Below are 24,048 nucleotides of genomic sequence, written 5' to 3' on the forward strand. Positions count from 1 at the left end.
TTTAATCCACTCTACAATTTTTTTACAGGACATGTGACTGAGGCCAGCTGTAATCAGACTGTGCAGCAAGGGAACTCAAATGCCCTCCAGAAGATTTAGATGTATAGCATCAACACATTTATATTCATCAGTCAAGTTTGTAATCTGGCCAGCAGATACCACCAAGGTTTGCAGGGCAAAACTTATTTTCCACGAAGCAGAACTGGCTGACATTAATCGCGCTAGCAATCTGTAATCTGCTGCAATCTACTGTTTCCAGAGCTGCACTTTGTGACTTGGGCAGTAAACTTACACACACAGCAGAACTCTGTGTGCACCACTACAGCGCGGTTCAGCACGTCTGCCGTTTCTCCAAGGTGCAGCTCAGATAGGCCTCTCCTGCGGCAGGACATGCCTGGCCAGCATCGCCAGAACTGGAGTTTTTTGCCATTTAGGCCAATAAAAGCAGAGAAGTGTGAGGGCATTTGTCTCCAGACAGCTCTCTGTTGTCGTATTTTCTGGCGAGGGTACTGAGGACCCTGTGTAGCCATGCTGCAGGGTCCTAGCAGCCGTAACCATGCAAAAGGTGTTATCACAGGGAGAGCTGACATGTACAGAAACCATCTCATTTCACAGGAAAGTAAAACCGAGGTACAGATTTGCCTGTTCAGTGCCCTGACGTTTGTCTTGTGTCACGGACTCAGTCATTCAGCAGAAACATTTCATGTTTCTGTCCCCTGCTCCTTTGTCACCAGCCTACAGGCATAAACCCAAGCCTGCAGAAAGGGTTCCCACTCTCGCAGTTAAGGAGTTGCACGTACAGAGCGCTAAACTAACTGCCCTGGAGATACCTCTCCACTACTGAGTGCACCTTGGTTTCTCCAGCTCTGATCTTGAGCTTCCTTTTCTCATCAGTCACCCAAGGCTTCAGTGGAAACCCTTGGACTGCTCTGGTGTAATTGTTTCTGTTCCGTGTTCCCCAGCACACTGGGCTCTTTTATCTCCAATCTCAAACTCAAAACAAGCAATAACTCCAACCTGAAGTCGCAAGTCAGGCCAGTCACTGCCCTGCGAGCCCCACTGTTGCTGTCATGCTTTCTGCAACCACAGCGTCTCATTAACAACGGAAATCACCACCACCCCTTTGCGGACCCAAAGGTCTAGAAGAGAGGCCAAGCCAAGAGATGCCGAGAAACACAGAAAACCAAGCAGAGCCACCAGTACTATCACCAAACCCAAAGAGGGACAGTTTTGGGACCTATCTGTGCTAAGAGCAGAGAGGTTTTCTGTGATGCCTACCTGGGGCAGGGATAGACTAGGCAACCTTTCTACTTCCCTTCCAGTCCTGTTGGCTCTTACACTGTGTCTGTGCCTGATTTAACTTGAACAAGACCGTGCCGGTCCTCTGCCCACGGACAGGACAAACAAGGCATTTCTGACTCACTCATCACCAGAAATGTAGAAATCCCCATCCTGGACTGAACTTTCTTGACCATGATTTTTGCCATGAACTAGTCTAATCCCATTTTGAACCCATTCTGCTTTTAACCCTCAGCATCCTGTGAAGGTGGATTCATAAAGGGATGTGAATGGATCACTTCCATTGATGCTCCCACGCAACGGGAAATGGCAAAAAATTATATCTCTCTCCCTTTATCACAGATATCTGCTACATCCTCTTCTGTTCCCCTGTCCCAAGCTGGGCTCTACCCCATAAGCTGTTCCTTACAGAAAAGCTAGCTCTGGCCTCCTTGCCAGCACCCCTGTACCTGCTCCAGGGTGCCAGCTGCAAGAGATGCTATCAACACTGTGCACGCACCACGCTCTTTTCTCCATAGTCTCCTGCTTTGCATGCATTTGAATTGAATGTAATCTGCCATTTTATGCATCAGTATCATGGGACCCTCTTCAGTTTCTTGCATTCAGCACTAGAGTTGGCTCTCCTGAATGGTTTTTTCCCTACCAGTTTGCCAGCTCACTATTCACAGTCTTTTCTGGATCCTTTATGAATATGCTGATCAGCATGAATAGCAGCGCAGACCTCTGTGTGCTTCCACTGGCACTCGCTGCCAGTGCGAAAATGGAGTCTTTACTCTTGTAAACAGTTACTAATCCATGGACCTGCCTCTTCACCCCTTGGAAAGTTCATTTCCTTGAAAGTCATCAGTGAGGGACCTTGCTCAAAACCTGCGAAACCCCCTGTGTACAAGCGCATTGACTAGATTACCTTGGCTCACCAGCTCATGCTCACTTACACCTTCGCAGGGTTTGGATATTCCTCTGAGCCTTGACTTTCCTCTACAAGAGCCAAATCGAACTCTTCCCCAATATGCTGTATTCATGCATGCATCTAATAATTGTATTCTTCATCGTTGTTTCTAGTAATTTGTGACTGGCTGAACACTGACTCTGGTTCCTAAATCACTCCAGGACCATTTTTACACGTCATTGATGTCATAATTGTCACCACCTGTCCTTCTGATCCTCAGGCTGATTTAGGCAATAAACTACAAACCAGTCAGTAGTTCAGTCGCTTCATTACTGTGCTCCTTCAGCACTCTCGGGTGACTGCACTTGGCCTCGGCAGTGTATTGATTCATTTGAAAACCTCTTCTACCAACACTTCGGTTTGAGAGAGTCCCCCGGCCCTCTCCCTCTGCAGAACGGGGCGCGAATACAGAAACCTTCCTGGGACTTCATCGCAGCAGGCAATAATGCAAGGAAGTCATTGACTGCTGCATTACAGCTTTGTTTTCTTTGTGCGCTCTGCCTGCTCCTGATACGCACACCTTAGGACAGAGCTGCCTGGTTGTCTTCCTGAAAATTGGTTTAGTAAAAGGACAGTTAACCTCCAAATACATATTGTGTCAGAATACAAATGAGAACAAAGTCTCTCTTAAACAGGGAAAACTACGACCTATCGGAAGAGAAAATAAACAAAAGGATCTGAAACAAATTTACCTCCTTCCACTGTGTCCTTGCATAGGGCATCCATCCTTTGACATCAATTCAGCAACCGAGAGTGGCTTCCTGCTTTCTAAGACGCTTAGGTCCCTCCTGGGGCTCTAAGAAAGGCTCCTTCCTTTGCTGTTGAAGCCTGGCTGTGTGTCTGCTCCCCAGTCGCAGCGTCTTCTGGACCCTCCGCACAGGGCAGACTCCCTGCTCACTCCGTTTTGCCAGTTGTCTCTCTGCTCCCTCTGCCCCAGGAAGCCTCTCCGCCAGCTGTTCCAGATGTCCTCTCCGACCCAGCCGTCCCCCAGCCTGCCGCTCACTCCCACAGAGAACATGCAGTACATCTGCGACAGCAGAGAACAAGAACTATTTACTCGAGACCTTCACATGGCAACTTTAAATATTCTCCATGGCAGAGCCAAGGATTTTACTCATTTAGCTGTTCCCTTTAATTTCCTTTTAACTAGGCTTCCTCTTTTTATGTCACTTAAAGACTTTTTGAAATCCCTGCTGCTGCAGTCAACTTTTTTGGCTCTTTCCCCATGCAAGGATGCTGAATTTGAGTACATTACAGTCAGTATTAAAAAGCGTATCTTTGATAGTGATATATCGATCCAGGTTCTCTGTATTACTCTGGAATAAATCAGAAGTTACTTCTGTTGTAGGGTCTTTCACTAGTTGCTTCAGGATTAGTCATTTATGGTTTCTAAAACTCATTTTCTCCTTCAAAGAGAAGCAGCTTCCCAAGCCTCAAATTTAGTCCACTTGTTCAAGTCGTTTCCCCATAATAACAAAAATCCCATTTTCAGCAGCTGAGGAGTGCAAAGCTGTATATATAAAATGTCAATGTTTCATGGATTAAACCATTTAGCCAACAATTTATTTCACTTGCTACATTTTCAGGTGACTACCTAGTTCCCAGTAAGAGAGGAGTTTCTGGAGCTGGTAGTACCCTCCTACAACACAGCTTTTGAAATCTGCACTGAATTTTGAGTTACCAAGGAGAAAGTTCTGTTACATTTGTCTTTTTCTGTTAATTTTTATACCAGCTTTTCAAAGAACATTTTCTTTTTGATTGGCATTTTGTATTGTTTTGTTTGTAGCTATTTAAATGCATTGTTTTGACACCGTGTGCATTTATTCTCAATACATCATTAATTGGGGTGAATTTCATTCTTTTGCAAAAATAAAACCCTCCAGAATAAGCTCCTACACTACTGTTTGCAACATTTTCTACACCAAAGCTAAGCAAGCTCACCAAAACCCTCTATTCAAGCAGTAATGGAGACTTCAGGAGGATCTCGGAGAGGACTTGGAGCCCTGCTCTACCTGGCCTACTACTACTTGGAAAAGCGGTTTCCACAGGCCATGAAGAGCAAATTGCCAGCCAGGATCTGGAGTCTGCTCAGAGCTGCGCTGCAAGCCAGAAGCTAATAAATGTCACTGAGCCCGCACAGAGCAGATTAGAAATGGCCATTTGGATTTTGGCCATCAGTCTGTGCAGCGCAGCCGTGACACCTCTCTGAATTCCTGCCTGACTGAACTAGGATGGATTGGGGAAAAAATTCGATGGTAATTTAAAAAATCACCTGAGCAGGTTAATCTGCTTTGGGAAGTCATTCTAATGGTCATTCACCTGGGATAGATCAAGACCTTATTCCAAATCTCAGCCTGTCCTGTTTCAGCTTCCAGCCACCGGATCCTGCTCCGGTTATTTTTGTCCTCCAGACTGAAAGACCTGTTACCAGAGCAGGTTTTTCACTGAGACACTTAGGTGCTGTGACTAAATAAGCTCTTAATGCTCTTAGAAAATTCAATAGTTAAAGCAGATACAGGCTATTTGATACCCCAGTGACCTCTAAGTCTTCTCTGGTCACCGTGTCTCAGAACGGCACCATCCATCGTTTGTTCCTAAACAGCTAATGCTACATTTGGCCTTATTAAAGCATATATTTAGTTCCAGCTTACCAAATCATTTGCCTTGCCCTCCCACTGTTTTGGCATCTGTGCAGTGCATCAGAGACATTCAAGGTTTTTGGTTAAAATGTTCGATATTGCGGGACCACAACATAAGCAATCCTTAGACTGCACTTTAAAGAAAGAGTGTGAGGTCTAGAAGTTACAGAAACAAAGGACAGTGCTAGTTCCAGGGAAAATACAGGAGCTATGTGGATAACGGAGATGCTGTGGGCTCGCTACAACACAACAGAATATGCAGCTGGTGGAAGTCAAGCTGAACGCACAACACAACCCTGACGCATTTGAGGTCTAGTATTCACTCCCCACTCTGTCTTCTCCGCTGCTCTAGGCTTGCTAAAGCCAGCCATGAATAAACGCTACCTTGGAGAAAGTTAGTCCCAACGAGATAGACCCTACATGCACCAAACCTGACTTCAGGGAGGGAGACAGTGAGATCCCCAAGCACGGCCATCAGCTTCTCGCTCCTGACACACAGCAGAATTGTGATCTGACTCACAGTGAAGTGACTCAGGAGTAACTCTACCAAAGCCTAAACAGAGGCAGATCAGGGACAAGATATTTCTGTATTGAATATTTCTGTAAAATCAGTTTGGTTGCAGATTAACAAGCTCAGTAACTGCCTACAGTGTTTAAGAACAAGCATTATAAATATCTGGGCAGTATGCAAACCTAGGTGAGCTGCCTGGACCTTGATCTTGATATTAAAGGAGCTGCACAAGGCAAAGAAATACCAAAACATCTGGCTGCAAGCTCTGCAGGACAGCTAGAGCAGGCTGCAAAAAGAGGCAGTCGAATGCCCAGATGTGATCACATTTGGGTAAGGCTCTCTCTCTCTGCCCAGATGGCTGCAGAGAAGTGGCAGGCTCACTTCTTTGATGAGGGAGATCAAAATGGCACCAGACTCCAGCAACGGCACGATAACGGCGGGTGATAATACGGGACTTGAACCACCCCCACACAAACACACTCACAGCGGGACAGTTCAGCGACGGAGTGTCTTCCCGTTTGACACACCGCTCCGTGCAATAGCTCACTTGGAGCAAGATGAGGAGCGGGAAGAAGTGGGGAGGCCATTCTCGACTTGGTTTTAAGTGGCACACAGGAGCGAATTCATAAAGCAATAGTAGCTGAGACTGAGTAATAGCAGCCCCAGTGCTGTTCAATTCAGCATTGCGCAGGGAAGCCAGGACCAAACAGTGGCGTGTGATACTAAATGGAAGCAAACACTAAAAATCAGTATGAGGCTAATTAGCAAAGCATAAAGGGGTTCTGAAGAGCAAATAACTAAAAGCATAAAAACAAACAACAGGGCTGAGCATGTCAAAAATCTGTCAGGAGAACATGGGGCTGTTAGACTGTCAGAGGTTAAAGGGAGCAATTATGGTAAATGGGGATATTGCAGAAATGCTAAATGACTCTTCTCCTTCCATCTTCCCCACCTCTCCCCTGGAGATTGCTGTGCCACTGCGGAGCCTCCAGGGAGATATTAGCAATGGCTGGGGCAACAACAGGCAAGGGCTAGGAAACATGATCATTAAAGGGAAATAATTCAGCAAGCCCAGCTGTATCACTTAAAAGGCTCCATCCTACTCCATCTTCCATTTCCACTTCCACAAACAGAGTATCAGCTATGGGATGCACTACAAAGCAAAGGCAGATGCTTCCAAAAGGGAAAATCTTTTCCATACGTGTGTTCAAACTGGGGAATCCTTACCAGAGTGGTCAAAACAGACTGCACATTTTAAATCGGGGGAAAAATTGTAACTGGCATTGCTAAGATATTTTGGAAAGCATTTTAACTTCTGTTCCAGCCTGCTCCTTGTGGAAAGCACAGGAGCTAGTGGTGGGGTAGTTAGTTCTTGCCTTGTAGCATTAATAGCTGCAGCCAGGACACAGGACTGGAAGGGTTTCACAGACGATAAGTGCCAGCAGCTCTTAAACTGATGGCAGTGAGAGGTGAGTGAGATCTGCTTGCTTTTACCAAAGGTGCTCAGCTAAGTGGTGTAGCTGAAAAAAAAGTCCTGCACCTGCACTCCGTATAGCCATACCTTGTATAATCTTTTTATAGCGGTCACTTAGCTGTAGGACACTGCCAGATCACTGCTGTCACATGTAGAAGGGTGCGGAGGGCTTGAACGCCCAGTTCAAGAGGGAGCAAGGGAGCCTGGAGGCCAGCAACGCTTTGAAGGTAACATCCACCCTCGCCACTCTGCATTGCGTGGTCAGCAGTGGAGGATCAAGATTTAGGCTTGATTTCTGGAGGTCTCTAGTCCAGCTGCCAGCACAAGACAAAGTGGAGCTGGGCAGCACTGTCCTTCCCAAGCGTGGTGGAACAAATCCCCGCAGGGAGCTCCTGGGGGCTCAGGGACATCTTAACAGAGGTGGCCGAATGACACCAGCCCCCTCGGCCGTTTGTAACGCTTGGTCCTCAGCGATGACAGATGCTCTGGGGCTGAATCACAGGGATTTGCTGTGGCGAGCGTTGCCTCAGCACCTGCTGCACGCTGAACACCTCCCCTTCCCCTGCCTCCAGCCGCCCTGCCCTTCACGGGCCATCGCCCCGCGGGAGCCCGTGTGATGGGGAGAGTGGGTGCTGCGCCCACAGAGGTGCCCTGGCATCGCCATGGCAGCAGAAGCAGGGGACAGCCCTCCGCTGCCAGCCAGGCTCTCTGTAAAGCGGCCGCCTCGCAGGAGACAGAGAAAGGGTTAAAATGCCACTCGGAGCTCCGCAGCCTCCCGCCTGCCTGCAGGGAGAGGGGACAGGCTGGGAGACGCTGGCCGGGGAGGTGCAGGGCTCGGGGAGGGGGTGAAAGGCTCCACGCACAGCGATCATCTCCCGCGATGAAGCCCCGTGCTGAACGGCGCGCCATGCCTAGTGCCGGCAGCACGCAGGCAGCGTGCGCTCGCATTGCCGTCCTCCTCCAGCGAGGGAGCGTCACCCAGAGAGCCGCGTCCGCTGCACGGCCCGGCACTGCATGGCCCCCGAGAGACATGGGACACGACACTCCCACCAAGTTCTCCTCTAAGAGACATGTCTGAGGAGAGGCTGAGGGACCACCAACCCCCCTAAGAGAACCGATGTCACCTGAGACCCTCCTCTCAGAAGGAAATTGCTTTCCCAGCTGGAGCATGTGGTATCAGGAGCCACCCACAGCCTCCCAGGGTCCCATCCCAGAGCGGTCCCTTTGCACGAGCCAGCCCACGAGACCCTCCCCAGCTTCTCTGCCCTGTCTCATCTTCCCACTTGAGCCTCCCTCACACATCAGGGCATGCTTGTGCCTTAGAGAGGAGCCGTGCTGGTATTCACTCTGCTCCTGGGAGAAGATCTCATTTGAGCAGCTCTCACAGCCCCCAGCTTGCTGAAGCCCTTTTACAAAAGCAGCCCCCTCTCCCACTAAAGATCTGGGGGGAGCCCTCCGTGGTCTCGCTTGGCCCACGCTGTCCCCAAATCTGCCCCCCGAGCCGTGGCTGTGTGCCCTGTGCCCTCCAGTCACAGCTGGGGTCCGCTCACCTCCTCTAAGGTCACCTGGACGAGGCCATACCCCAGGCAGCATCGGCTTTAAGGCGATGTCCAAACAGCATGCAAATTTGGGCAGACCAGTGCACAGAAAGACCTGACCACCAGAAAGCTGTTCCTCCCACAGCCCCTTCCCACAGAGACTATGACTAACAGAGACACCACAGCAGAGATCCCTCTTGCACAGCGTTTGTGCAGAGGAGCATCAGGGTGCGGAGAAGCTCAGCATGAAAGCACGTGATGACAAGTTTACGCTGGCATGTGAAAGGAGTTTACTCATTTGCTTCAGACCTAGTAGGACAGAAGGGTTAACTTCTCCTCCAGGACTGCAGGAGGGAGGCAGACGCAGCCATGTCGGAGTTGGCATGAGCGAGCACTCGGGTGTTACCATCTAATGAAAGGAGTTGCCTGGGAGATGCTGTGGGATAGCAAGGACCAAACATTGACTTTGAGGGACTAGCAGCCCAGGGCTGCCAACAAATGTGGACTTTTCTCCAAACGTGAATCGGTTGCACCTTCGAGCAAGTGCTGGTTGTGAGACTGGGCAGTAAGCGGGTGCTGCAGAGACAGAGGGGAAATCCAAATCTTGTGGAGCGGGGAGAGATTGTGAGGCCCCTGCGAGCACAGGTCACACCTCGGCATTTCCACCGTAGTCCTTCTGACCCCGTGACGCGCTGAGGGAACCGTCCTGTGCGTCGTCCGGTTGTCTGTCCTCACCAGGCTGGTTGCAGGAACCACAGGAAAGTGCTGCCCGAGCCAGGCCTGCAGCGACAAGAGTTAGGGAAGTTGCCTCGCAAACCCACAAATGCCAGGCGCGTGACACGAAAGAGGAAGGTTCTGGAAGGAGCGGGGCCAAGCCTGCCCCAGAGAGCGGCAGGACGTGGTGACACACGACGCTGCCTCCCACACGTCCCTCCGCCACCACAAGCCACCCGTCTCCCGGCACGGAGAGGTGCCTCGCCCAAGGCTCTGCCACGGGCTTCCCCGACCCCAGCTCCCAGACAGGCCCTGGCGAGAGGAACTTCTCCACCCCGAAGCAACCAGACTTGCGGAGAGCCCCGCTTTGGGGAGGAAACAGGTCAGTCGCAGCGCCGTGCGCCGCAGACCCCCGCCAGCCCCCCAGGCACCCCGCAACCGGCAGAGAGCCAGCCCCGAAGCGTTCCCGCCTGGAGAGACGCTGCTGGGGGGCCTGGCCGCCCGCCCCGCGGGCACCTGAGCCCCAGGGACACGGCCGCAGCGGCACCCTCGCGGGTGGCAGTGTCCCCACACTGGGGACACACCGAGGACCGGACCGAGCCCCAGCGCCTCGGTTCCTGGCGGTGGCGGGCAGCAGCCGGGCCACGGAGGGCTCCGACCGGCGGGCAACCGGGCCCCGAGGGAGCGCCCAGGCCCGCGGGCCCCGGCGAGCCCTCGCACGGGGGTCGGGCCCCGCTCGGGGCTGGGCGAGGCTCTTCGGTACGGGGCGGCCGCGCCGACGGGACCGGCACCGGCACCGGGACCTCCCTCGGGCCGGGACCCCCCCACAGCGACCCCCCTCAGACAGCGACCTGCCCCGGGGCCGCGCTCAGCCCAGAGGCGGGCCCGGACCCCTCGTGAGGCCGAGACCCGGGACCCCCCGTCGCCGCCGCCGCCGCCCCGCGCCCACCTGCCTCCCGCGGGGAGCCGCGCATGTGGAGCGCACCACCGCTCCTCGGGGCGCGGGGGGGGGGCGGCGGCCGGAGCGGGCGTGTTTACACGGGGGCCGAGGGGGGCGGAATCGGCGCGGCCCCCCCGGCCCCCCCCGCCGCCGCCGCGCGAATGGTCTCTTCCTCGTGCTCTATTTAATCCCCGCCGCTGCCGCACCGCCGGCTCCAGACCGGAGAGCAACGCCGCGCCCGGTGCTGCCGCCGCCGCCGCCGCCGCCTGCGTGCTGCGGCTCGGCTCGGCTCGCCCCGGCTCGGCTCGCCCCGGCACCGCGGGCCCCCGCCCGCCACCATGCTGCCCCCCGCCCTCAGCCTGCTGCTGCTCCTGGGCTGCCTCGGCGCCGCCAGGGGAAACCTCTCCCGCGACGGTGAGTAGCGCGGCTGGGGCGGCCGAGCCCCCTCCCCGCTCCGCCGCCGCTGGGGAGGGAGGGAGGGGGGCGGCGCCCGCCCTGCCCCGGGGAGGGGGGGGTAACGGTGGGGCGCGCGGCAGGTGCGGGCGGCGCGCGGGGCCGTGCCGCTATGTGGGTCAGGCGCGGGCAGGTGGCGCCGGCCCCGCCCCGGCCCTGCCCTCGGGACCCGCCCGCGTCGCGCCGCGCCGCGGCGGGCGAGGCTCCTGGGCGGCGCCGCGGTCCTCCGGCGGCCGGCGGGGCTCAAGGTCACGGCGGCGCCGGGGCTGCCCGTCGTGTGTCGTGTCCCCGTCCCCCCCCCCCCCCCCCATCTCCACGCGCGCACCCCGCCCGGGGCGGGGCCGGGGCGGCGGAAGGTTCCAGACAGGCGGCGGCGGCGCCCCGGCCCCTCCCGGCGCTGCCCGCGGCTGGAGGGGGGGGCGAGGGGCCTCCCCCCCCCGGCAGGTAGCATTGGGGTGAGGCCCCCCCTTCGGGGGCAGGTAGGGGCGATGGCCCCCCCCGGTGGGAGGGGGGTGGGAGCCCCCTCGGGTGGAGCAGCTCCCCCAGGCTGGACCTGAGCCCCATTTTGGGGGCCGGGGGGGGGGGCAGGACACCCCCCTCCCCACCGAGGCAGAGCCCCCTGGAAATGGCCGTCGGGTGGGAGCGGCTGTGGTGGGGCCCTTCCACGTCGGGTCTCCCCCATGGCCGTGGCGGCCCTGCCCGGGGGGGAGCGCAGCCTCGGGGGAGGCCGCCCCGTTACCCCCATCGCCCGCTGCCGTCTGGGTGTCTGGTGGCATCCGAGCGCCTCGTAAATCCTCCCGCACTCGCTTCGCGGCGTGTTTGTTATGCGGGAGGCACGGAGCTCCTCGGTAGCCTCATAACCCTCGAGACAAAGGGTGTTTACCCGTGATGGATAACAGCGGCGGGCAGAGCGCTGCATGGCAAAGCAGCCTTTAATGAAGTGCCGCAAAGCAAATATAATTTTGGTAAGGGCTCATAAATGGCAGCACCGTGTTTTTCGTAAGTGTGCAGTCGCGAAGCGGAGTCCTTGCTGAACTGCAGAGCCGAAGCTCGGAGCTTATGGCCGGTAATACCCGTTGGGCTGCCGGTGGCTGCGTTTGCCGTGTCGGGAGCCGCTGGTCTCTATACCAGTCTTGATAAAATTGCAGCAATGTGTATTTACTGCTCATCCAGGTGTGGGAAGCTTGAAAGGGAAGGTAATTCTGGAGCGAATAAGTGGTTTTTGGATCAAAGGGCCCCCAAGGGCTGTTGTGGTGAAGGAGGGAGTGTGATATATAAAGGGTGAGAAACAGGAACCGGGAGCCTCCTGCCTGTGCTTGAGCTGCCCATGGTTAAGCTCGGAGCAGACCTCCACTAGCCTCTGCTAGCAGGGGTCTTTCTCCATGGCCTGTCCCTTTGCTGAGGGTGTCTGTCACAGGCAGACGTGCTTTGGGGCCTGTCATTGGTTTGCAACTGCGTTTCCGTGTACAAATCGTAGGATTTGCTGCTGGTGGTTACAGCCACAATCATTCATGGTGCCACAGGACCCCCAAACGACAAGCTTGGTGTGGGCAAGGCTACTTAATCCCCTGATAACGTGACACCCTGCCAGCCTGTGCATGGCAATGTTGGGCGAATGGGCTCTGCTGGGCGGGAGGGGGTGGTTTAACGACCGAACAAGTGCTCGCGTGAAGAGCATAGTGCGATCTGAAGTTGTGTGTAGTCCTAGGGCAGGATGCGTCCTGGATGATGACGCTGCAGGTTTTTCCCCAGGCTGGCCCAGCCCTGAGCAGGAGCTGCCAGGCTGCCCTTCCTTTTGGACACGGGAAGACACGTGCAGCCAAACATCTCCCCTAAAAGCCTTTGCAAGCAGAGGAGACTGGAGGATGCTTGGAGGGATGTTGCTTATGCTTTTGTGCGATCAGGGGAGTGGAAGGTGCTGCCCTTGCACCCCTCTGCTGTCGGCTTCCAGTGTGGCTGCCTGGATGGTAAAGCCCCTCTGCAGCTCCCTTCAGAGGGACGAGGATGAAGTAGAGTAGTTGCTTCCTCTCCTTGGAAATAAATGCTCCTCTGTGCATCTCAGTGCTACAGCTGTGGTGGGACCTGGCAGAGCCTGTTCAAGCCGTCTGGGCAGTGAAAGTGTTGGTGCTTCACCACTGTGGTGGTGTTTGTGCGCTTGGCTGATACTGTGCTGTTGTCGGCAGATTTCTGAGTGTTTGGGCTGGACTGCGTGGTTGTCTTTGCTGTGCGGATTATTCCCTCCATGTAGTTATTCCACTCTCTAGAGCTGTGTAAGCCTTTTGTTTGAACAGTGCCCTGCTCTCATCCCATGGGAAGCTGCTACGTGCCAAAACCAGAGTTCTTGGGGCTGTTTTGCCCCGTGCTTGGTAGCAACCTCATCGGCGCGGCACTGCTGTGGCACTAGCAGTGCTTGCTCTGAGCGTGTCTCCATGTGCGGCACAAGGAGCAACAGCCTCGTGCAGTGGGAAGGAGGCTGAGCAGCTCCGGGGGTACAGCAGGGAGCTGAACATGGGTCTCATCCAGGTTCCTCCCACTGGAGCAGGTTCCCTGCTCATCTTCTGTGCACTTCTCCTGCTGGGAGAAATTTCTATTTGGATTCCTGGTCTACCTGATTGGATGCAGATGCCACAGCTGGGCTGGTCACCCTGGGCTTTGCATTCAGGGGGGTGGTTCATCTCCTCCTGGAGTAGATGCTCAGACTGTTTAGGTGAATTGTGCCCACTGCTGACTGCAGGGACTGTCTCTAAATGTCTGAAAGGAGGTGAGATGTACTCCCCCTCTCCCCCCCCTCCAGTTTCTGCAGAGAGGCAGGTTTGGGGAAACTGCCCCTTCCTGCAAGTTGGCTTCATCTTTCCTGAACCCTCCCTGATGGAGGTGTGTGCTCACTGGGCCGTGCAGGAGGAGCTTTCTCTGGCTTGGGGAAATGCTTGTGCTTCCAGCTGATGTCTTTGTAAGAAATCCATCCTGGTCAGCATGTGTGGGAGCAATGTTTAGTGGTCAGAGTACAGGCCGGGAAGGGAGGAGGTTTGGACTCCCACAGGCCTTTCATGATCTCCAGCCATAGCACAGACGACGGTAACCGTGCCGCCAGTGAGGCTGCTGTTGTCAGTGCAAGTCCCGTAGTCCTGCCCCCTCGGGCCAACCTCGGCGGAGATGTAAGCACCAGTTATCCTCAGCCAGTTTGTGGGAGGCTCTGTGCAGTTCCCTCTGCTGCCTCAGCCCTGGGGCCATGGTGGGGAGATGCTGTGGGGCCCTGATATGCTGAAGTGGCCCAGGTTCTCCATGCGCCTGGTTGCTTGCACGTGACCCACTGGTGCCATGTGGAGCCTGTGGCTGGGGGAGGAGAAGGATGATGACAGGTTGCAGTTCCTGTGCGTGGTAGTTGTCCGAGGATAACTTAATCCTTTGGCTGCTGCTTATGGCTGTGCTTTTACCCAACTAATGTGTGCAGATGCCCTGCTCTCACAGATGTCGTTAGGGCTCACCATATGCTACAAGTTGTCTTGTGCCAGCACGAGCCCCTGGTGCTTTGGTTGAGGAAGCAGTGGTGTTGCTGGTGAAGCGATGGTGCCCAGGCATGAGAAGAGTGAATGCAACCTCTCTGCATCACTTGATACCTGAATGGCCTGATTTTGGTTGACTCTGATCAGCTGCCTGGGGGAAGTGAGCTGTTCTTGTGGAAGTGATGCCATGCTGATCTCCAGCCACGGAGGCAGGCGAGCCCAGCTGCAGCCGAAACAGAGCATCCCCTGCACGCAGCTGAGCGAAGGGAGCTGCACTGGGAGTGCTGAAAGTGGCCACTCAGCTGTCTGGCACACCACATTAGGCTCAGCGAGAAAGCCTGGATTTAAAACAATACTTGGGATCAAGTCGTGCAGAGCTGCCCTGTCACATACCCAGACAGTGAGGGGAAGTGCTGGCACAGCAGCAGCGGGCAGGATCTTTGCCTCTGTGCTGATAATTCCTCAGGTTTTGGCATGGTCTGCAATGCGGAGGCTGGGGGTGGTTTTAGGGAGTGTGGCAGGCTGATCTGCTGTCATCTGGAGAAGAAATCCCAGAGAACAGGTTGTTGCTGATGAAGCAAGAATTGAGTGCCTCTCTCCCAAGTTTGGGCACCTTGTTCTCCCTTTCACTGGAAGGAGATAGAAGGAAGCGCTGATTTGCCCAAGACTCTGTCTGAGGTTGCTTGTGTGCTAGACGCTGCCTTTTCTCCCTCTGCTGGAAGTTCTCGCCTCTCCAGGGGTGTTGGATTTGACTGGGTAACTGTGGGCGTCTACATCTGGGTAGTCACCCTGGTGCTGGCATGGCCAGGCACTTAGCCAGATGGAGGAATCTGCATTAAAGCTAATGTTTTTGTTTGTTTTCACTAGGTTGGTTTTAACCTAGTTTTATCCCAGTCCAGGGTGTTGTGTGACCATTCAGTTCCTTGCATGAGGGGAACAGCATGAGAGAGGAGGTGGTACAGGATGTGAATGTGCTTGAGCTGCTTTTTCCAGTGGCTGTGCCAGTTTGGTGGTCTTGGAGACAGCCTTTGAGCTCGGTGGGCTCTGACTGTACGCTCCAAGGTTTGTTCTCCCGGGTCCTGAGTGTTGGCTACTGCTCTAAAGCCTCCACAGAGCATGGTCTGCTTTGCAGATGCCTTCCAGGAAGCGCTCTGTTCTCTGGCTCAGCATTTGGCATCGTGTCCACTGCCCTGAACTTTGTCTCCATCTGAACTTCTCTCTAGGCTCCTTTTGCAGCCAGTGAAGGCCCAGCCAATGGTTTTGACATGTAGGTCATCTGATGGCTGTGCCTGTGCAGATTGAATTGCCTCCTCGTTGCTTGGCTCTTCAGTGACTCCGTAGGATCCCGGTGGTGATGCCAGCACTAAACACCCACGTAGTCAAATGCATCTGACCTGCCTCCTCTGAATTACTGGGTCAGCTCAGCTTGAACCATCTGGCCCAGTTCTAGCTCCTCTGCTCTTGCCCAGGCATCTACAGCAAAGAAGTGATGCAGCAGCAGGGCCTGTTAGTGATGGTAAGGTGTAAGTGGGGCCCCCGCTTCTCCATCAGCCTGAGGAGGCAGGTAGGAGGATGGGGCTCCATCCTGTTCCGAAAGGGCTTGTGCTTTGCTGGGGCTGTCACAGCCGGTCGTGCTGTGGTAGCAGCCGGAGCCTTGGGAGCGTTGTGCCGGACGGTGCCGCTATCCAGCGGGAGGGAGGGCCTTGCTATCCGAGGTTTGCAGTCTGACAGGGCGAGGAGAGGAGCCAGACAGGAATTGGATGCAGTGGTGTTGTGCTTCGCTCTGTTTGGACAGCACTAACACTAGAAGTCCCCAGGCCCCAGATGAGGCTACATAATACAATCAATAAATAAAATAGTGTGGGAAGGTGAGAGAACTGAGCCCGGTGATGCGAGGACCAGGCAGGGGTGTGTTTAACCAGTCACCTACATAGCATAACACTTTGCCTCCCCTGTAGAGCAGTGTGAGGGCCCAGGGGCTGGTGGGCACGTGCGCAGGAGGCAGACGCCTCGGCTCCCTCTGCCCAGGAATTGCAGCACCTCGTGCATTGGATGCAGATGCTCTGTGTAACGGTGGCTGCAGGCCTGTGCTCCAGCTCATCCCTGCTGCAAAGGGAGGGCAGCATGCTGCGGTGGCACAGTTCTCGTTGTTTTGCCCTGTGCTGTGATTATGAAATGCAAAGTCCTCTCTGGTTATACCCTTCTGTGGACAGCAGCTTGCAGCTGAGTGTCACTCCTGCTGCTCTCGGGTTCACCTTTGCAGAGACTCCCAGGAGTCACGGGGACTTGCTGGAGGGCAGAGATCTGTTTGCTACAGAGCCAGGAAGCAGCATTTCCCTGGGTGACCCAAGAGCTTGCCTGCGGCTGTGGAGCAGCAGCAGAACTGAGTGCCTCGTAGTCACCTTGAGGGGATCCTGGTCGTGGAGGCAACGGGGCTTAGGGAGAAATACCTGCTTTTCCCCCTTGGGTGATGCTCAGATGCAATGCTCTACTCCTCCAGGTGCTGTTTCTCAGCTTACAACATTCATTTCAAACTTGGCCTATTTACCTGGTGACAGACCTGATGTGGAGCATCGGTGCTTCCAGATCACTGCTCTTGCTGCTGCTTTCAAGCCACAGCTTGCGGGGGGTAGCTGGGTTTTGACATTTGTGGTCTGAATGGCCAGCTGGGGAGAGCAGCAGGCTCCCTGTGACACCAGGTGAGCAGATGCTGCCCAGGGGGTTGTTTTGCTTTCACACAGTCTGCTACTTAGCACAGCCCTGAGGGCCTCTTCAAGAGGAGCCAACAGTCATCTCCTTGTCAACGGAAAGCCCTTGAGGTGTTGTGTCTCAGACACCAGCGTGCTGAACATGGATGGACCTGTCCTGCCCCTGCTGGGGTTGGTGTTGACTGAGATCCAGCTTTGGTGCTGGACCCTGGGCCTTGCAGGCTGCTGCACATGCAGGAAAGCCTTCGCTGATCTTCAGCAGCCAGCACTGGGAGCAAATTCAAAGCTGATCGTGCCAGAATACAGGACTTACTGGGCTCCTGTGGCCCCTCGCGTTGCTGCCTGGTGCACCGCAGCGATCTGTTTTCTGGAGACGGGATGTGCTCGGTGTCTGTGCAAGCACCCTTCCCAGGGCAGAGCAGTAACTTTGCTCTTCTCTACTGTCATCAGCCTTGGAGGTCTGCCCTGAGTTGGAGCACGTAGTGGAAGCCATAGTAAAACGGGCCCATCTGTGACATGCTGCCAAGAGTGCTGTTTCACTAACTCCGGCTGTAGTTAGCAAGGCACCTTTGCCATTAGCTTATCCTTAAACTCTTTCACCCCAAGCAGCCAAGCGCAGTAACGGAGGTCAGTGTAATAGCACTTCCCTGGTGGGCTGTCTTGGCTGTCTTGGCAGCTTTGCTTCCTGTTTAGTCATCTCCCTGTGACCCTGGGGACCGCCCTGGTTGCAGAGCCACTCTCACCTTCTCCAGAAAGGACAGTCCGTGCGGTGATGCTAGTGACCTGGTGGGCCACAGCCAGAGCTGGGAGAGCTCTGTTCTCCCTGGGCATCTGCTGAGATCTGGGGACTCCTGCTGCAACTAGGCACAGCAAAGCATCCGTCTCTGGCTCAGTCATTTGGGAGGACCAGCTGGGTTGAACCCTTATTTTATTATTGGAAATAACTTCTCCTTGCTTTCCTTCTCCAGGAAGTCAGAAGGAGATTTTGGTGTGTGGTGCCTGTCAGCAGGCATGCTGCCCTCTGATGGGAGGCAGAGCTTCCAGGGCTTCCCCAGCTGTCGTTTCTAGGTTATAAATACCTTCTCGTATGTTTTCCCAACTTGTATGTTTAATCCTTGGATGGTTGGAAGCTGCAGTTTTGCGTGCCATCTTGGGCAGAGTTTTACTGCATGTGTTTAGATGGCTGTAAAGCCACAAGCAATATACTAGGGCATCTGAAGCAACCATTTCTAAGACACCTCACTGGGCAGGCAAGAGATCCTTAAAACAGAACTGTCAAAGCAAAGAGCTTGTTTCCTTGGCAACAGTCATGTTGGAGATTGGCCTTAGGGTAGGAGCTAAAAAAAATGCTCAAAGTAGTTATCAGCTGTTCACTGTCAAACCGGAGGAGGGCAGTTGGAGAGGGGTGTCACCTGCGTGGTTCTGCCTGTTGCTGCTGTACTGGAAGAGGGAGCATGCTAATAAAGTGTGTGTGCTGCACTGGATGTAAAGGCATTTCTTGAGCTTGGGGAAGGAGGCCTGGAATTCAAAATGACCTCTGAAAGCACAAGCTGGAATCAGTAGCGATAACTAGAGTACTCTGTCCTGGCAGCAGCGTGGCATAGGGCTGGAGGAGCCTTCCTGAGAGGAGACAGTGGCATGTTTTGAGGTATGTTAACAGACATACTGAGGCCCAGCATGCAACTGCTCTCTGGTGATGAGGCTGCAGCTGGAAATCTGTGCCCAAGTTGGATGCTGCCTTTAAAAAGGTTGTAAGTAAGGCAGGAGGATCCAGATGAGCAGCGAGCATGGTTAGAGGTTGGAAAATGCAAATGAGACATTTTGAATGAACTTTTTTCTAGGAAGGAGGAAAGGAAGAAAATAGTCTTTCTAGACAAAAAAGAGACAGGATCAACTGGTCACCATCACCACTGTAGCAGGAGATGAAAAATTGACTTCTTGCTCAACAGAAGTGAGGTGATGTGTTTGAGAAAATAACACTGGGGCAAGTACCTAAGGGTTCCCCAAACCCTTTTGTGAATTATTTGGCTTTTGGAGAGTCTGGAGAGAGCTTTGACAACTGTTGAAGTAGCTTGTTAGAACTTTCAAATGCCTCATGGTGGCCTGGCTCGCATGTGACTGAAGTCAGCCATGTCCACAACAGGGAATTGCTTCCCAGGATACGCAGTCTAGCTTGGGGCGGGTGGAGAGATTAGATGTGCCCTTGAGATCCGAGTGAGCTGGCAGCAAGTATATACAGCAGGCTTAAGCCTGAGGTGGCTTATAGATCTGTCTGAACTGGAGATCAATATGTGGAGAGGGAAAGAGAGCCTTTGCTATCCCAGAGCCTGCCCTGCTCCCTCAAGGAGCTGTGTTCTGTGGCCTGTGTGCTATGCAGTCATCTGGGGCCCCAGGAGTGGCTGGTCCATGCTCCTTTCCTGTCCAGAGCTGGGCTTTTCCCACCCATCTCAGTCCTGTCTCCTCAAATAACTTATTTGTGCTGCGTATCCTGCAGACTTCCACTGCACGCAGTGGATCTGAGCCTGGGGTCTCATCTCTCCGTACATCTGGCTCAGGGCTCCAAGAAGATTGTAGCTTTGGGCTTCAACTTGGTAACTTGTAGAGCAGCACTAACCCCTTGCTGGGACCAGCTGAGGCAATGAGAAGAGCAGAGTTCAGGGTCTAACCCCAGCATCTCTTTGGGCCTCCAGTGATGTTTTTCCTGTTTCTTCTTTGTCTGGGGACATGAGCAGCTGCTCCCTGGTGACAGCTGTTTGCAAACAAGTTTTGTGAGAATCTGGAAAAGCTATCAGGGCATGTTCAGACTGGGACCAAAGGGACCTGTCTCTTTATAAAATAACCTGTCTTTGGGACAGCTGTACATGTTCCTCTTTCTCTGTGCAGGCATCACGGGGTAGTGACAAATGCTCTCAGCCATGGAATTGCAGGCAGCCTCAAATAGAGGCAGTCACCATGCCCTACATCAGGATTCCCCAGCAATGTTGCTGCCTTTTGCTGAGCTAATTGGCCACCAGATCAGTGTGAATGTGTAAACACAACTGAGCAGTACAGCCAGCGGCAGCCTGTGTTTGTGTGGCTGCCAAAGCTGCAGGCAGGAGCTGCTGTTGCTGTTGGAATCAGAGGGGTTCCCCGGCTTCCTCACCCCCTAACCAGCCTGCTCCTGTCCCTGCTCGCTGCAGGAGCTTGCTTGGCCCTGGGGCAACTGGGAGAGCAATTGATGCTTGGGCTGGGGAGACCAGGCTGTGTGCTTTGATAGGGCAGGAAGAAAAGTGCTGCTGGGTTCTGGAGGAGAGGCTGCTTCCCAGCTCTTCTCTGATGTGCGATGGTAGTGAGGAGGCCATGTGGTTAGGATGTACCCTTGAGGCATGCAGGAGGGGCTCTGATCAGGGCTTGCCTAAAAGCCAGGACTGGAGGAAGAGGGCATCCTGTGATTTGTGGGAGCTTCAGCAGTGCTCACAGCCAAGCTTTCTTCAGTTGCTTCTTTCTTGGTTTCTTAGTTGCTAATTGCTAATTACCAGCTGTGTTTCAGTTGCTTAACCCAGGCCAGGTGTCATGCACAGCTGACAACTTTCACCTTCCCCTCTGACTGTTTTTTGGGGAGGTGACCACATCCCAGCATCCTGCAAGGATGTAGCTCTGACTTGCCGGCAGCACTCCAGGCTGAGTGTGTCAGTGCCCCTTGGACCAGGACCTTGCTGCTCTGAGCTGCAGAGGGCTTAAGGCTGATGTGGAGAATTGATGGGGTCCTGCAGGCTGTGACCAGAGTCTCTGGTGTGGTGGCTGGAGAATCCTGGTGAAGACTCATGGTTTAGGGCAGGTCATGACAGGGAGCTGTTTCCCCCTTTCCCTTCCCAGAAAATGTCTGTGTGTGTCTCCTTGTAAAGAAATAGTGAAGGACTTGGTGCTTAGAGCAGGGTGTTAGTGGGATGCTGGATGAATTTGTCCCTGTAGCTGTGGTGAAAGCATGGGGGAACTTCCCTAAGCGCCTGGATGTCACAAATCCCGTGGCCTTGCTTTGCCAGGAAGAATTGCCTGGAAGCCCCTGCTCACAGGGACAGCAGCTCGGCAATGGCATGTGGATGGGGTTGTGCTCAGAAGTGCTCCCCACTCCTTCTGGTCCTCTCCCAAATCAGACTGGCTTCTGGCATCCCTCCCACTACCACCTCTTGATCTGGGCCTGCCTTGAGCTGCAGCCTGCCCTTCCATCTGCTTCCTTCACCTCCTGCTGTTCGTGTCCTTCCCTGCCTTGCTCCCGCTCGCCTGGCGCGTGGCCATCCCACCTTGCTAGGCACCTCTCGGTGAGGCTGCTCGGTAAAGGCTTCCAGCCACAGAGGCATCTAAATACCGCAGGACTGGAAAAGGAGGCAGCGCTTAAAGTGTTTCAGAAGGGTCCTTTGCCCTGTATCTACCCGACACTGCCGACCTCCCTGCTCAGGCTGAAGAGGTGATGGTGTTAGACATGCATGCCACAGCCAGATGTGATAACATGGCATGGGAGAGCCTCTGGGTTGGGCACGGCTGTCCTGTGCTGGCAAGCCAGGTGGGACTGCATCCCCTTTAGGGATAAACTGCTGCACGTTTTGTCTGTGCTTGAAGTTGAGTGTGTGAGTGAGCACAAGGGGAAGGGTGCATCCCCTCCGCGAGGGATGGAGCGTGCTGGCTAGACCGGTGTGTACGGGCAGGCATGCAAGGAGGAGGCACACGAGGGTGGTGTTGAGCAGATGCATTAAAACAAGAGCAGGTTTCCCTGTTAACAAAATCTGGAGCCAGTCAGCTGCCTGCGAGGAGGAGCCTGGAAGTTGGGCTCTGGGTGTCCCAGACTGTGGATTCACACAGTGCTCAAATAAGCTCTTGGCCAAGCTCGCACAGCAGATGTCTGGGCCTGCTTGGTCATATTCAAAGCCCACCAAATTCAAAATTTCCATCTTAGCTGAGTTGCTTCAGTGTTAGACACCATGTACTGAACTGCAAGGCAAGGATGCCTGCGGCTTGAAACGGAGCTTTACAGTTCATGGCTGCTGACTGAATTATTAAAATACAGTCCTCAGAGAGAAGATAACTTGCCTTAGAAAATGTCTGTGTCAACAAAGATAAATTGGATCTTTATGATGATGAAACTAGACTAAATAGAAAAGAATGAGAAAAATGACAAGTGGTTATAAAGAGATGGCGAGGATCTGTGGTGCCTGATGGGAGACAGGTGGGTGTCAGGGGTTGCCTCCCACTTGTGTGGCTGCACCAAGTGTCACCGAATGTCATGTAAAACCTTGGCCAGCTCCCGAGACTGCAGGGCTTTGAGCAACCGTAGGTGAGAAAATAGTACAATAAATAATGCAGTACAAGGCTGCTGGGTTTTTGAGCAGAGATGAGTGTACATGCATGCTCCCAGGATCTGGAATAATGTGTAGTGCTTCTGGAGCCCGGGAATTGCGTGATGAGTGCCCAGCAGCACAGAACATAGGGTGGACTCCTGTAGTTTAGGCCCTTCTATTGCTGCTCCACCCACAGCTCAGATTTTCCTGGCCTGAGCTGGTACGTGGGCTGCCAGCCCTTTATTGCTGTTTGTGCTTGTACAGCTGCAGCACTGTTTTCTGGGCTGTGATTGCAGACTGGAGGCATTTGTGAGATGTGAAGAGTGGATGTTTTCCCCTGGGGCTGGGATTTCTAACTGGACAGAAATGATTTTGCAGCCTGGAGCCAGGGCGCTGACTAACACAGGGGTCGAAGTGCTGTGGCCGACTTGATGGCCTTGAGTCTGCAAGTGCTGAGCAGGCTGGAGAGTGGCCTGCTGGTTCCTGCAGTCACACAAGACAGGCCAGAGCAGTGGCAGCTGGAAGCACCTTCCTACCTGGCTGTTCACAGGATCTCTGGTGGCATACCAAGATTTGGGGCCTTGATCTGGGGTCCTGGGAGCAGCAGTAGAAGCAATTTGGCCTTGGTGTTGAGGCAGTGGGGTCCCACTGGGATGTCAGCTTGTGTGAGCTTTCCAGTTAGCTGCCTCCTGCATGACTCAGCCCTGCCTCCATGAGCTGCTCTTTCTGTCCTTAACCTGAGCACCGGGGAACCTAGTTGCAGTATTGTCACGATGGCCTAGGCCGTGCTGTGACAGAGGAGCACCTCTTGCTCCAGCACCTTGGCTGTGGTGATAGAGATGCTGCAAGGTTTGCGTCATCCTGATGCTGCTGGACAGGCATGGCTGGTGCCTGGTACTGTCACAGCTTCCTCCGCAGGCCCTGGCTTAGGCTTTGCCCCACGGATCGGTATGGGCCCAAGCTTGTCCCCCAGGCATATCGCAGGGATAGCTGTGCTGTTGCTCACTGCAAGCATATGCTATGCTTAGCTTCCCCGGAGGACACTCCGGGTGAAATGGCTCCTGGAAGATAGAAATGTGCCATTAGGTTGTGTTGCGAAAGCCTCCGGAGACGTGCTGCGGAGGATTTATGTCACTTTGTATGGCGGTGTCCTGGGGTGGAACCACCAGAGCTACAGACCTTCCTGAGAGAGGAAGATGCTGGGGGTGGGATACAGGGTTTGGGGGAAGACAATACAAGCAAGTCCTGCTGCTGGGGCCCAGGGAGTCAAACATGTGCATCACTTTCCCCTCATAAATATGACTGCAGCCCCCTGTGCAAGTGCAAAGATTTAATTAGCGGGGTAATGATTTTTATTTTTTGTGGAGTGTCGCATCTCTAATTTCAGTGTGCTGGTTGGGATCTGAAACACAGCAGTAGCTCTCAGCTGAAAGCAGGAGGCCTCGTGAAGTCATTGCCACAGTGTTTTGTGATGTGCATGAGTGCAGCTGAGGCTGCACCTCTGTCTCTTGGGTCTGAGACAGTGCCTGCAGTGGAGGTGTGTGCCTGCTTTTGGTGGGACTGGCCACCTCCTCCTCCTTCCACAGGGGTCCCATCAGGGGACCTAGGTGCTCTGGCTGCCAGAACACCTTGGTGTTGGCTTGCCATCTGTAAAATTTATTATTTATTGTAGGATGACAGCAGGCCACAGGCTGGAGGTGGCAAGCAAGGCTTGGGTGGCCCTCAGAAGCTTGGTTTGGAAGAGTTGTAGATCTGAGTAGAGAAATGGCTGCCAGACATCCTCCCACTTTCTGTATCTGTTGTCCCTCTTGGAGGGATGTGAGCCAGAAAGACAGACTTTCCACCTTCAGTGTTTCAGTGCCAGGAAGGGGCAGAGCTGGGGGTCCCGGGCTGGTTACACCTGCGTGAATCCAGTGCCTGAGTCCAGCCCTGCACTGGCAGGGCAAGTCCCAAACTCCCTGCATGTTTTCTGGCCTTGTTCCATCCTCACACAGCAATTCTGGAGCCC

The 24,048-nt window shown here is 54.2% G+C and overlaps 1 protein-coding gene across 5 annotated transcripts in view; it reads left to right on the forward strand.

The window, feature by feature from the left end:
- The first annotated feature begins 10,350 nt into the window (after positions 1-10,350).
- CADM3 (cell adhesion molecule 3) overlaps positions 10,351-24,048 on the forward strand; it is a 36,617-nt gene continuing 22,919 nt past the window's right edge. For all 5 annotated transcript variants that reach the window (XM_064499107.1, XM_064499108.1, XM_064499109.1 and 2 more), the window contains exon 1: positions 10,351-10,478. In XM_064499107.1, the coding sequence (XP_064355177.1) occupies positions 10,403-10,478 (76 nt within the window). In that variant the 5' untranslated portion in view covers positions 10,351-10,402. The remainder of the gene's footprint in view (positions 10,479-24,048) is intronic.

Source organism: Dromaius novaehollandiae, chromosome 29, assembly GCF_036370855.1.
Source record: "Dromaius novaehollandiae isolate bDroNov1 chromosome 29, bDroNov1.hap1, whole genome shotgun sequence".
NCBI classification, from domain to species: domain Eukaryota; kingdom Metazoa; phylum Chordata; class Aves; order Casuariiformes; family Dromaiidae; genus Dromaius; species Dromaius novaehollandiae.